Raw genomic sequence first — 15441 nt, forward strand, 5'->3', positions numbered from 1 at the left:
TCACACTTGTAATCCTAGCCACACGGGAGGCTAAGGTAGGAGACTTGCTTGAACCCAGGAGGCAGAGGTGGCAGTGAGCCGAAATAACTCCACCCTGGGCTACAGAATACGTCTTAAAAAAAAAAAAAAATACTTAATCTGCTCAATCCCTAAAATTATTCTTCTGATTTAATTAAAAGTAATTTCTGGTTGTTTTAAAACATCAGATTTATTTTCAACTCACACACTTATGCCGTCATATAGATAAGATAAAAATCTAATTCTAAACTCAATTTCAAAGAAAACATTTTGAATGCTAGTTCTGACACTTACTGATTAACTTGGACCAGTTCCCACAAACAGAAAGTGTCAGAGCTAGCATTTAGACCCACTGTGACTCCTAAGCTGATGGTTTCACTGTGACTTACATACTTTTTCTTACAACATATAAAATCTTGACAAGAGTATTTACATCCCATGAATAGTATTGAAGTTTTAAGTTAAGAAATAAAATAATAACAACCTCTATTCTACTCCATCTTCCTGCCAGCAGCTACCCCATTTCTTTTCTCTACTTTGTAGTGACGCCTTCTGAATAACTATCTATATTCACTTTATTCAAGTTTTTTTTTTCTCTGCTCTATAACATACTCCAATCAGGCTTTCATCACCTCTACTCCACTGAAATTGTCACCAGTAAACTTCTTGGCTGAATCCAATGTTTGTTTCTCAATCCTCATCGTACACGACCTATCAGAAGCTTTTGGCACTGTTGATCTCACCCTCCATCTTAAAATTTGTTTTCCACATGGCTGACTCTTACCTTACTGGCCATTTGTTCTCCATGTCCTTTTCTTCTCCCAGACTGATTCTGATCTTAGCCCTTAACTCTCTTCTCTGTTGTATGCATCATTATTCCCTCACTTTTCTCTTATAGTTGTATACCTTTAAATACAATTTAAATGCCAACAGCTCCCAAATTTATATCACCAACCCAGGCATCAATCACCAGCTCCACACTTACAGAATCAATATATCCTAAACTAAATTTCTGATCTTACATTTCAAACCACTCCAACCATGGATGGCCACTCTGGATGATCAATTCTAATTCTGGTTGCTTAGATCAAAATCCTTAGCCTGAATCTCATTTCAGACTTTAATGGTTCTCTTCTCAAAACATATCCAGAGTATGTTCTCATCACCTTCAATGGTCTAAACAACCATCATCTCTCCTCTCTAAACCACAAGAGCTTTATAATGGTCACCCTACTTCTCTTACACCTTCATAGTTCTTGCACAACAGCTAAAGTCATCTCTTTAAAATATCAGTCAAGGCATGCCATTCTTCTGTCTAAAAATCCTGAACTAGCTCCCCATTTCACTCAGTGAAAAGTACTTGCAATGGTCTACTGTTTAGTGTTTTCATTTTGTTTCAGTATTAATAGGAGAGTTCTAAACAATGTAACTTTCAGCCAGGTGCAGTGGCTCACTCCTGTGATCCCAGCACTTTGGGAGGTGGATCATTTGAGGTCAGGAGTTCGAGACCAGCCTGGCCAACATGGCGAAACCCCGTCTCTACTAAAAATACAAAAATTAGCCAGGCGTGGTGGCCTGCACCTGTAATCCCAGCTACTTGGGAGGTCAGGGGAGGAGAATTGCTTGAACACCAGAGGCAGGGGTTGCAATGAGCTGAGATCGCACCACTGCACTCCAGCCTGAGCAACAAAGTGAGATTCTTTCTCAAAAAATATAAATAAATAAATAAATAAATAAATAAATAAATAAATAAATAAAAGTGTAGCTTTCAAAATCTCTCATTTTTCACTCTCAGAAGCTTACTCTGGTTTTAGCAAAACTATTTCATATACAATAAAATGATTTTAAGAAAAATTATAATGATTTCTCATTCTTAAATGTAGTGAGACAAAACATGTGGTTAAAACTTGAGATTGACACCTGTTCCTTGGTTTAAAAAAAAAAAAAATCTGTTTCCACTTACTGACTGTCTCTTTTTTTTTTTTCTTTTTTGTCTGAAAGTTTATTCCTTTGATTTTTAAGTAGCCGTACAAAACTTAAAAAAATTGTCAGTGAAGGTGAGATTATTCTGGCTTTAAAAATTCATAGGTATTAAAGAATGAATAAATAACTACTTGGGAAGCACTTATTCTTATCCTAAAGGAATTTATTTTTATTAATAAAAATGACAGAATGGAGATTGGCAGTAACTATCCACTGTAACTTATGTAATTTCTTTCATTCTTGTTATATAAAAAATAAACTCACAAGTGAAGTTATACATGAAGAAGCCAGACTTAATGGGAAAAAAGGAACATTCTAGATCATGTGAGAAATAAAGTGAAATTACAGTTTTCATCCTAGCACAGAAATATGAAAGCTGAATAAAAAGTCAATTATAGGTGAAAGAAAGAACATTAAAGAAATTGCTGTGCATTCCACAGGATCATCAGCGTTTTATGTCAAGTTTCAGAGCTTCTTTTAAGCTGAGAAATATGTCCATATTACCTTAAATGAATATGACAAGTATAAAAGAATTTGAAAGAAAAGAAAGAGAGCACTTTTAGTTTTGGATACCTAAACATGTAGGTATCCAATTTAATATTTTAATCTAAAATTTGACAATCTTAACAATAGAAGATTCTTCTCACTCTAATCTTTTATTTTTCTCCATTAAGTCTGGATAGACTTATGTATTTGTCAGTTCTCACTCTGTCATAAAGATACTAGAAAAGACTGGGTAATTTTTTTTTTTTTTTTTTTTTTTGAGATGGAATTTCACTCTTGTTGCCCAGGCTAGACTGCAATGGCGTGATCTCAGCTCACTGCAACCTCTGCCTCACAGGTTCAAGCAACTCTCCTGCCTCAGCCTCCCGAGTAGCTGGGATTACAGGCATGCGCCACCATGCCTCGGTAATTTTGTATTTTTAGTAGAGACAGGGTTTCTCTATGTTGGTCAGGCTGGTCTCGAACTCCCGACCTCAAGTGATCTGCCTGTCTTGGTCGGAGTGCTGGGATTACAGACATGAGCCACCGCCCCTGGCTGAGAGTGAATAATTTATAAAGGACAGATGTTTACTTGACTCACAGTTACGCATGGCTGGGGAGGCCTCAGGAAACTTAAAATCATGGCAGAAGGGATAGGAGAAGAAAGTACCTTCTTCACCAGGTGGCAAGAAAAGAGAGAGAGCAGGAGAAACTGCCACTAAGAAAACCATCAGATCTCTAAGAGCTCACTGGCTATCATGAGAACAACATGGGGGAAACCGCTCCTGTGATCCAATCACCTCCCCCCAGGTCCCTCTCTCAACACCTGGAGATTACAATTCAAGATGAGATTTGGGTGGGGACACAAAGCCAAATCATATCAACTTACATTTCATCTGTCTACAAGGAATGTGTTTTTTACAAACTAGTGTACTAAATGCACAATGGCTGATATAAATTATTATAACACTGATTGAATAAATGAATATAATGCTGGTATACAACCTACAATTTGCCATATATTGTGTTATATAATAGCAGTTCCATTTTGTGAAAAAGGAAAAGTAAGACTTAGAAAGGTTAAATGCATTACTTGGAAAGATTAAATGCATCTTAGTCAATAAGGTCATTTTTTGAGCGTAGACATATCCAAATCTAAACTTGGACCCATCGTCTCCACAGACAGTTTATGTATTGGCATCTCACAATTATCATTAACTCAATAACATCATACCCTAAACTGTACTAATTATTCCCATCCCAATTTCCTCTTTTTTCTATGTTCCCTATCAGTTAAAAATATCTGTTGTAGGTGCTGGAGAGGATGTGGAGAAATAGGAGCACTTGTACACTGTTGGTGGGACTGTAAACTAGTTCAACCATTGTGGAAGACAGTGTGGCGATTCCTCAAGGATCTAAAACTAGAAATACCATTTGACCCAGCCATCCAATTGCCGGGTATATACCCAAAGGATTATAAATCATGCTGCTATAAAGACACATGCACACGTATGTTTGTTGAGGCACTATTCACAATAGCAAAGACTTGGAACTAACCCAAATATCCATCAATGATAGACTGGATTAAGAAAATGTGGAACTCGACTGCTCTGGGGGATTCGTGCGCGGTAAGAAGCTGCGCCGCAGCGCGGTGAGGTACCTCTGATGAAATTATGACCAGGTGGGCCCGAGTTAGTACCACGTGTAACAAGAGACCCTTGCCTGCAACATCATGGGAGGACATGAAGAAGGGATCCTTTGAGGGAACAAGCCAAAACCTACCAAAGCGTAAACAACGTGAAGCTAATAGGCTATCCCTCAAAAAGGATGCACCCCAAGCAAAACATAAAAGAACAAAAAGAAAAAGGAGTACTTAAATGAAGATGTGAATGGATTCATAGAATACCTAAGACAGAATTCACAGATGGTGCACAATGGGCAAATTGTAGCAACAGACAGTGAGGAAGTAAGGGAAGAAATTGCAGTTGTTTTAAAGAAAGACAGTCGACGGGAAGGAAGAAGATCGAAAAGACAAGCGGCAAAGAAAAGTGCAATGGTGTGTTTCCATTGTAGAAAACCTGGTCATGGAATTGCAGATTGCCCTGCCGCCCTTGAAAATCAAGACATGGGCACTGGGATATGTTACAGGTGTGGGTCCACAGAGCACGAAATAACCAAGTGTAAGGCTAAGGTAGACCCGGCTCTTGGCGAATTTCCTTTTGCAAAATGTTTTGTTTGTGGAGAAATGGGGCACCTGTTTAGATCTTGTCCAAATAATCCCAAAGGACTCTATGCTGATGGTGGCAGCTGCAAGCTTTGTGACTCTGTGGAACATTTAAAGAAAGATTGCCCTGAAAGTCAGAATTCAGAGTGAATGGTCACAGTTGGTCGCTGGGCAAAGGGAATGAGTGCAGACTATGAAGAAATTTTGGATGCACCTAAACTGCAAAAACTCAAAACAAAAATACCTAACGTTGTTAATTTTTGATAACAACTAGCACTATCGTTAGTTACCAACTCATCGTTACTTTCTAAACCAGGCCCACGTCACGAGTTAGAGTTGAGCTCCCTTGTAGCCAGGACTGTACTGTAGATATCAGTATGATCTGGGTGTGATGGAAAACAATTTTGTTTGTTCTGTCCATCAAATTGTACTTCTACCACTGTTCAGAGAAAATTGAAGAACAAGATGATTAAATGAATTCTCTAAAAGAACGCATTTTAAGAGACAGAACTTAGGCATAACCAAGTAGTTGTATACCTGATTGTAACAATCATCTTTTATAAAAGCAAAATTATGCATACATGCAAAACACCCCTAAACAAAGGGTACAAATTAATTTTTGGTTATATCGTTTTCTTGGCTCAAAGTATCAGTTTATTATTATAATAGAAACTTATAAGTTGCTAGAAAGTCTATATTTTTTAAATATGGAATAAAAATGCATTTCTATTGCAGAAAAAAAAAAGAAAATGTGGCACATATACACCATGGAATACTATGCAGTCATTAAAAAGGATGAGTTCATGTCCTTTATAGGGACATGCATGAAGCTGTAAACCATCATTCTGAGCAAACTATCGCAAGGACAAAAAACCAAACACCGCCTGTTCTCACTCATAGGTGGGAACTGAACAATGAGAACACTTGGACACAGGGTGGGGAACATCACACACTGGGGCCTGTCATAGGGTGGGGGGCAGGGGGAGGGATAGCATTAGGGGATATACCTAATGTAAATGACGAGTTAATGGGTGCAGCACACCAACATGGCACGTGTATACATATGTAACAAACCTACACGTTGTGCACATGTACCCTAGAACTTAAAGTATAATAATAATAAAAAAAAAGAACTTATGAACACACAGAAGGAAAGAACAGACACTGGGATCTACTTGAGGGGGGATGGTGGGAAGAGGGAGAGGAGCAGAAAAGATAGCTATTGAATACTGGGTTTAATGCTTGGATGATGGAATAATATGTACAACAAACACCATGGCATGTGTTTACCTATGTAACAAAACTTCATAGGTACCCCCAACCTAAAATAAAAGCTAAAAAAAGAAATTCTGGAAATAGAAATATAAAAATAAAAAAAAACAAAATATCTGTTGTAATCTAGAAACTAGAATTCATCTTTAATTCTTTATTGTCTTATTTCACTGGTATGCCAACAGTCAGACATTAGTTATGCTTTTTACTTCTAAAGTAGCTCTTCTGTCTTTCATCCTGCTCGCTGCTCTATGACCACACTGGATCTGGATTTGATTATCTCAGTGGACACCATGAGAAGGAGAGAGAGATGTACTTCCTCAAATTCAATTATGATCATTGACTTAACTTCTTCTTATCCCAAGGTTGGATGCTGTACAGGCACTGAAAAAAAGGAGTCATCAATGTTTGATTTGAAACCCAGGCTAAAAACTGCTCCCTAGTCTCCAGATTAGAAAGCCAATTCCTAGTGTGAGAAGATGCTTAATATTATCTGTGGCCTCAGCTGGGTGAACCTCAGTCAGCACCTTTCAGTTGGACAATAGGCTTTGGTCATCATTGGTACTCTAATAATCACCTACTGCTCAAACAATTTAACATCAAAGTTCAACCAAGAATGACAAGGCCAGTAGATTCTGTGTATTTCCCTCACACCTCATGGCCATCAGGTATCATTCCATAAAGCTGCTCAGTCACTCTTCAAGTCTTTCCTCTTTATCATTCCCATTCATCAGTGATTTATCTCCCATGACTCTGGCCCTGTCTGCCAAACTTTTTTCCAATTTTCTCATTCCTCTTTAGCATTCTCACCTACTAGTAAACGTATCTCCCCATCTCAGCTCCTAGAAGAAAAACATTTCTTTCATCTCTTGATCTCCTGAGAAAATTGAAAGAAACAAATTTCTTTCATCTCCTGATCATATAATTCTATACAATTCAGATGACTCCAGCAAAGAATGAAAGGTACATGTCTCCTTGCCCCTATTAGGGATGTCAGATCACAATCTCAACTTTCTGTCAAAAGCCCCTTCTCAAACAATCATGCCACCTATGTATACCTCACCCAGTTTCATAGTAGTATTTATGACCTTCTGGACACTTCCTTATGTATATTGATGCCTTCAACCCAAACTTGAGTTTTTCTCACTGTCAAAAATTCTGTGTCTATCCTTAGCCAATTTTATTTGCTAGTATCTATGATCCATCCAGTATCTGAGTTCAGAGAGTCTTGACCTTATCATATCCAGAGATTGTATATGTGTTACATTTCAGTGACCATCCCACAAATTCCTAGGACCTCATCATGATCCAGAATGGTCCACATTTAAAATGGCAAAAAACTCTCTATACTTTGGCTCTTTCAAATATTTCTTTTTGACTTTAGGGAAAAGTTCAAATTCTTTTGCCTGGCATATAGAGCTCTTAAGCATTCTGGCAACCACTTGTCTTTCTAATTACATTCTCCATAATTTCCCCTATCACCTTGACTTCATCTTTTGTTCTAGCCACAATGAACCGTTCGCCATTTTTCAGACACACCTAGTCGTTCATCCATATATGCCCCTGTCTGTGCTTTCTCCTCTTTCTGGAATATTCTTTTCCAAATCTCCACCTCATTATAGCTAACTTAATCTTTCAGAATCATTTTGAGTTATTTCCTGCCACCTCCAACTCCCTAACACAGTGTCTTTCTAAGTCTGTTTTTCATCTGTGCTTGCAACAGATTAAGAATAAATGTTCAAGTTATTGTAACTTTTAAAAATATACTTACATGTCAACATGATCAGGAATAAGTTTCATCAGTTAACAAAAGCTCACTATTCTACATATTTCTGTTGAATTTTCATTTTTACAAGATTAAACAAAAAATTTCAAAAGGCAGCCTCAATTCAAATAGTTAAATATCTTTGTTCCAGACCAGTACATTATAAGAACATTTTCATTAAAATATCAGTACAATTGGGTAGGTAATGCTACTTCTTTCTTTTGTTCTTAGGATCAATTTTCCCCTTGAAATAAAGTCACTTCCAAGGGAATCCATGCTCACTGTAAAACTGTTTGGGATTGCCTGTGCAACCAACAATGCAAATTTACTGGCGTGGACTTGTCTTCCACTGTTTCCAAAAGAGTAAGTGTATCAATTGTGAGTAATAAGCCTATCATTTCAATAAAACATTCTTAGAAGTAAATATTTTGGAGTATATGGCACAATGAGGAAATCAAGACATTTTATTCTAAAATGGACATAGTTCAATATAAATCATGACTGCTGAAAGCAGAATTGAAAAGTAAAATTGTAGAAATGGCTTTCAAAACAGGACTCACGCTGAACTTGTCAGCGGGGTCATTTATAATGAAAAGGTATTGGCATGACCAGTCTCAATTACTTTTTCTTTTCTGACCAACTGATTTCTTTGGAATTAGTAATTCAAAATGATTTGGATTAATACTGTCATTTAGAAAGAATGTAAGTCATGGAATTCCAGCTAAAGTAAAATTATACAAGGTAACTGGCTTACTGACCTTTTCTTGTCAAGAAGAAATATTTAGTAACTTTAAGGTGATATTTTTCAGAAAGCTAGTTCAATTATAAGTTCAGATATTCTCTCAGAACTAACGATCATTGCAAAATGAAGCATTGATTTAACCATAAATCTTGGAAAATATTAATATTCAGAATACTTGATGAAATCAATTACATGATGTTCTATGGTATTAAGGAAAAAATATTTTTTAAAAATCAGCCATTTTTCACATGGCTAGTCTTGCTTCAGAATCAAATGATAAAATTCAGGACTTTCAAAAAATCAGCACATATATTGTAATGTTAATATTTTTATAACATGTTTTTCCCTCTGCGGTTCTAGAAAGATATGGTGATACAAATTTTTTTAAAGTTATTAATTTTTATTTCCCAGACCTAATCAATATAAAAAATTATTATCAGCAACCATAATAGATGTTTCAAAACTTCTTTGTTGGATTAATTCTGATGTAAGCTCTCTCTGTGTGTGTGTGTGTGTGTGTGTGTGTGTGTGTTACTCTGTTATTTGTTTTCATGCTTTAGCCCATTTCTATACCATTGTTCCTTGAGGACAGGGAATGTATTTATCTTTGTCATATCTAGCATCTAACGTAGCACCTCATATAAATAAGCAATCAGTACAGGTTTGTTTACTAAATTGAATTGAGGGAAAAAAACAGTCCCTATAGAGGAGATAAAGAATGAAATAAGATTTCAAGGTCTATAAGAAACAGTTTATCCCTAAAAGCAATACCTACTGCTGTTAGCAGACATCTCAAAGATATGATTTGTATGCTAAGAACTTTATTTTCTTTCTCACTAGGAACAGCTATACAAGTGTCCTTCCTTCTCTTGAGTGAGTTTCCTTAAAGTTTCACCTGCAGTATTTGTAAGATCTACCATTTTTTGTAGAATATTTCTAGCTAGTCACTGAAAAAACAAAAAAAGGTTAAGTCCATTTTACTCTCACATCATGTAACACACTACTTGCACATAGCAATCAATAAACACTAAACATACAAGAATTTAGGAATATTTTTGTCTTTAAAACTAATCTTCAAGGCATTTTTCCAGATGGTTATGATAGTAAAAATACCACTTCCATGTTGTTTTGTCAAATGTCACTTACCATTGGTAAGCATGTTATAGGTGAGTGGTCATAGAAGATGAACATTTGTGAGAGATGGCATCTGGGACTGATCCTAGGTGGCATTTGTTTTAAGGGGATATGTCAAAATTTTAGATAATGAGACATCAAAAAACACAACTCACTTCAACAATTACTCAATAAGAATTTCTAAATATTTTTCAAAAATGCCCTGTTTCTCCTGAAAATCGGAAAATCTGCTTTTCTCCTGTAGTAGGCAATTTAAGGAAATACAGATATTTTTAAGAAACCAGAAATACGTCACATGGGGCAATTGGGAGGCTGCAAAGACTCCACTTTGCTCATTGCTTCAAGTTACAAAGATTCTAACTCAATTTATTTGATGCAGATATTTCCAGATCACAGCAAATTGGTGACTTAGTTTCATTTCTTTTGATGGGGTAATCCCTGCTCATAAACATTTGGTATTGAATCTGTCTTTTATTACAGTTCAAATTGCCCATAGCTAGCCATGTGGAACTATAATGAGTGCTTACGTCATTATTTTTTCCAACACATGTATCAACTGAAAAGACGCAGAATTAAAGGTTTCCTATCTCTTTGTGGTTTCCAAAGTGGATTTCAGAAAAACCAAAGGTGATTAAACTCAGATAAATCAGTTAGGGCTGCATCAACAAAGTCTGAAAATAAAAATAAACCTCTACAGTTTCAAGCATGCAAACTTGTCTTCAATTCTATTTTTAAAAGTCTCAAATCCAAAGGTAAATTTGGCCCACAGAAGTTTTATAATCCTGTGTTTTGCAGAAAAGGCTTCCACTGCATCTACATTTGTAATGTCGCCACAATGTAGTGAGAAAGTGTTATCCTCACCTCAGCAATTTCCATGAGCTTCCTCCCCTATCCAAGTTCGAAATTAATAGTATCATAGTTACTTAGCATTTCTAAACTGTGGTAAGCTACTTCAGCACAGAGATTCTCAACCCAATTAAACAATAGAATTTTCTGAGGAGATTTAAAAATAAACCCAAAGCCCAAGCATGCCCAAAGATTCTAATTTAATTGGTCTGTGCCTGGCCTGAGCACCAGTATTTTCAAAGCTCCCAAGGTGAGTTTAAAACCTTGAAAAATTAGGATGTTTTTCATAAGTTCAAAAAAGGTCTAAAATAATCTTAATCTCAAAACAATTAGATTAGTTAGAAAATTTCCTGAGTAGCCAACCCTGACTCTACTGTATCAAATCGTTTCAGTTATATCTTCAAAATCATAACAACAACAACAAAAAAAAAACTGTGGATGAGAATTTCTTATTGCTTTTCTCTCCTTTCCAGAAGACCGTCAGTTAGTCCAAATATGTCATTTACAGATGAAGAACTCTATGATGAAGGAAGATTTAAAAACTGGCAGTTGGTCACCAGACTACTTAGAATAGAACAAGAACTAGAATGCAGGTCTGAGGTTTAACTACCTTAAGCCACCTCCCTTCCTGCTCTTAGGTGCCGTGCCTTACTCCATGAACACTCTGTAAACACTTCACTACCCTACAAGAGGGATATAATTTAGACATTGTCCCCTCTAAATCTCATATTGAATTATGGTCCTCAGTGTTGGAGGTGGGTCCTTGTGGTAGGTGTTTTGGTCATAGGAGCAGATCTCATGACTTGGTCCTGTCCTCGAGATATTGACTAGGTAATCACAAGATCTCGTTGTTTGGAAGTATGCGGCACCTCCTCCCATCTGATCTCACCATGTGAGACACCTGCTCCTCCTTTGCCTTCTACCATGATTATAAGCTTCTGGAGGCCTCCCCAGAAGTGCAGCAGATGCCAGCACCATGCTTCCTGTAAAGCCTGGAGAACTGTGAGTCAATTAAACCTCTTTTTTAAATTGCCCAGTCTCAGGCATTTCCTTACAGCAATGCAAGAATGGCCTAACCCAGAAAATTGGTACCAGAGTAGGTATTGCTATAAAGATATCTGTGGTTGTGGTATTAGAACTGGGTAACAGGCAGAGGTTGAAAGAGTTTGGACCACTCAGAAGACATGAAGATGAGAGAAAGTTTGGGATTTCTGAGAGACTAGTTAAATACTTGTGGCCAAAATGCTGATAATGATATAGACTCTGTAAAGGCTGACAAGGTCTCAAATGGCAGTAAGGAACTTATTGGGAGCTGAAGCAAAGGTCACTCTTGTTATGCCTTAGCAAAGAATTTGGTTGCATTGTGTTCATGCCCTAAGAATCTGTGGAAGTTTGAACTTAAGAATGATGATTTAGGGTATCTGACAAGATAAATTTCTAAGCAGTAAACCATTCAAGGTGTGGCCTGGCTGCTTCTAACAGCCTCATCTCAGATTCAGGAATGAAGAAATGACTTAAAATTGGAATTTGTACTTAAAAGGGAAGTAGAGTATAAAAGTTTGGAAAATCTGCTGCTTGACCATGTGGCAGAGAAAGAAAAAGCATTATCAGGAGAGAAGTTGAAATGGACTTGTAGCAACCACTTGTTAGACATATTTGTGTGACTGAAAAAGAGCCAGGTGCTAATAGCCAAGAAAATGTGAAAAATGTCTTGAAGGCATTTCAGAGATATTCCAGGCAGTACCTCCCATCACAAGACCTGAGGCCTAGGAGGAAAGAATGGTTTCTGGGGCTAGGCCCAGGACCTTGCCCTGTGCAGCATCAGGACACTGCTCCCCACACCCAGGTTGCTCTGGCTCCAGCCTCAAATCAAAGGGGCCCAGGTACCGCTTGGGCCACCACTTTATAAGGTGCAAGCTATAATCCTTGGCAGCTTCCACAACGTGTTAAGACTGCAAGCACACAGAGTACAAGAGTGAAGGAAGCTTGGCAACCTCCAGCTAGATTTCAGAGAATATATTGGAAAGCCTGGGTGCCCAGGCAAAAGCCCGCTACAGGGGCAGATCCCTCACAGAGAACCTCTAATAAAAAAGTACAGAGGAGAAATATGGGGTTGGATTCCTCACAGAGTCTTTACTGGGGCACGGCATAGTGGAGATATGGGAAGTGGGCCACTGTTCTCCAGACTCTGAAATGGTAGAGCCATCAGCAGCTTACAAACTCAGCATAGAAAAGCCACAGAGGCAGAGCTGACCAAGGTCTTGGGAGCCCACCATTGTATCAGTGTGCTTGGGATGCAGGATATGGAGTCAAGGGTTATTTTGAAGCATTAAGATTTGATGACTGCCCTGCTGGGTTTCAGACTTCCATGGGACCTGTAACTCCTTTCTTTTGGCCAATTTCTCCCTTTTGGAATGACAGTGTTTACCCAATTTCTGTACCCCCATTTTATCTTGGAAGTAAGTAACTTGTTTTGATTTTATGGACTCATAAGTGGAAAGAACTAATTTTCAGATGAGACTTTGGACTTGGACTTCAGACATTTTAGTTAATGCTAAAATGAGTTAAGACTTTGGGTGACTTTTGAGAAGGCATGATTTTATTTTAGAATGTGAGAAGGACATGAGATTTGAGGAACCAGGGACAGAATAATATAGTTTGGATGTTGTTTCCTCCAAATCTTGTGTTGAATTGCAGTTTCCAGTGTTGGAGGTAGGACATGGTGAGAGATGTTTGGATAATGGAGATGGGTCCTTCATGGCTTGTGGCTGTCCTTGAGATAGTGAGTGGGTACTTGCGAGATGTGGCTGTTTGGCAGTGTGTGGCACATCTTCAAAGCTTGCTCCTGCTCTCACCATGTGAGACACCTGCTCACTCTTTGCCTTCCACCATGATTGGGAGCTTCCTAAGGCCTCCCCAAAAGCTGAGCAGATGCCAGCACCTTGCTTCCTTTAAAGCCTGCAGAATCAGGCTTTTCTTTATAAATTATTCAATCTCAGGAATTTATTTCTAGTGACACAAGAAGAGCCTAACACAACAGGATTCCAGCTCAGTCTTGCCTGGGCTCTACTCTTGCACATGAAACCTATCAGACATAATAAAGTCAGCCACCCAAAGAATTTTATAACATCAGGTCTTTTGGTCCTGCCAGCTACAGATTCTTTGGCTCCAGGATGCCAGCAATGGGCACATAGAATACTATGGCTAAAATTGATAATTGTTTTATTTAAACACCTTACCTTACTGTTTGAGGAAATGGGGCCCAAAGAGGGTAAACCAGCCCATCTGTTCTCCTGGTGTCACAAATTTGGTGTTGGCTTTTCTAGTCAGTGAATTTCTATGATATATTTAAATTGAAAATATTCTTAAGGATACTTCAGAACAAGTATTTTGAAATACTATGTTTAGCAGTATAGTCCTTCTTCTAATGGCATCATATTACAAAGTCTCAAAGTATAAGAGTGATTCCATGGATGTGTTTTGTTAGGAGAATTTACAAACCTATAGCCCAGCCTAACTGATATCTTCCCATCTTTCTGAAGTTCACCCTCAACTACCAGCAGAACCTCAAAGCTCTATGTAAACTTTGAAGACCATTGATTTTGTCCAAAAAGCTCAAAAAAGGTAATAAAGGGAAGGTAATAAAGACAGGCTCCAGATGTCCTGACACAAAATCTGGTGTTCTTTCTATTATATGAAACTCTCTTTTTGTGTCTCCTGCCTTTGAAATGTTTAATTTAACTAATATAGTAAGTGTTTTCATAGGAGTAATACTTTAAAAAATGGCCAGTGGTCCCCATTTGCCCGGTCATACAAGTTTTCATTTTCATCTTCTTTCTGAAAACTAACAACACACTTAGACGTATCTTTTCACATTTCAATTTCACATCTCATTTTCTTCATCTTCCTTATATTCTCTATTTAAAGAAGTCCATGGAAATGTATTCCCTCCATTATGCTTGTAATATACAAAAATATTTTTAGGCAAACTTTACTGTCAAAAAGTAAATTAACTAATTAACTAATATCCAAAAAGATTTTTAGTCAAATTTTGTTATCAAAAAGTAAATTAACTAATATTAAACACATGAAGAACCTCCAAAATAGCGCCAAACATTTATTTCCTTTTCCCCTTGAATGACTTTAAGTTAAATATTATGTATTTATATATATATATGACTTTAAGTTATAAATATTATATATATATATATGGCTTTAAGATAAATATTGTATTAACCTTTTTGAGATGGAATTTGACTCTCATTGCCAAGGCTGGACTGCAATGGCATGATCTCGGCTCACCACAACCTCTGCCTCCCAGGATCAAGCAATTCTCCTGCCTCAGCCTCCGAAGTAGCTGGGATAACAGACATGCATTTGTTGATACATTGCCCCATACACACACCTATGTCAAATGTTCTGACTTCACTCTGCCACATGTGCCTCGGGGTTAAAGCCATGGTGACTGTTAATACATCCAAGACTCCATCCAGGGACAGTAATTACCATCAAATTCTTGAGAACCCTCATCCTCTTTCAAGTCCAGCTTAGATCACTCAGATTTTTGGAGTATAGCATAGCCAAGACATAAAAATATAGTAAGGATGCAAATATAACACATTCCACCACTTAGGTGTGAATAAATAATGCAACTTATGTATCACACACTTCCTCATGAGCTCCCACCCTGTAACTAATGAGAAGAAACAAAGTTTCATCTATGATTAAGTATTAGTTCAGTAACTTTAACTATTCCTTTTAGAAATATGCAGTCTCTTTTGGATAAAAATGCTGGGTCACTCAGATAAATTTCTTATACCCTGGCTCTCTTCCTAAGAGGGGGAAAGGATGTATAAGAAAAGGAGAAAACAAAAAACATAAAAACACATCCTTTGCCCTGGTGACTTCCGATATCCAAATGAAAGTCCCTTTTTAAGCTGACGGATGCTTGTTATAGCTGAAGTCTCCAGCTCA

At 37.4% G+C, this 15441-nt stretch overlaps 1 protein-coding gene and 1 pseudogene across 3 annotated transcripts in view; both read left to right on the plus strand.

Moving 5' to 3' along the window:
- The window catches only part of PIK3C2G (phosphatidylinositol-4-phosphate 3-kinase catalytic subunit type 2 gamma), a 403430-nt gene that overhangs the window by 99563 nt on the left and 288426 nt on the right, over positions 1 to 15441 (plus strand). For all 3 annotated transcript variants that reach the window (XM_030939123.1, XM_030939124.1, XM_030939125.1), the window contains one exon: positions 7977 to 8108. In XM_030939123.1, the coding sequence (XP_030794983.1) occupies positions 7977 to 8108 (132 nt within the window). The remainder of the gene's footprint in view (positions 1 to 7976; positions 8109 to 15441) is intronic.
- Positions 4158 to 4972, plus strand: LOC104665384 (annotated as a pseudogene).

The sequence above is a fragment of the Rhinopithecus roxellana genome, chromosome 10 (genome assembly GCF_007565055.1).
Source record: "Rhinopithecus roxellana isolate Shanxi Qingling chromosome 10, ASM756505v1, whole genome shotgun sequence".
Lineage (NCBI taxonomy): Eukaryota > Metazoa > Chordata > Mammalia > Primates > Cercopithecidae > Rhinopithecus > Rhinopithecus roxellana.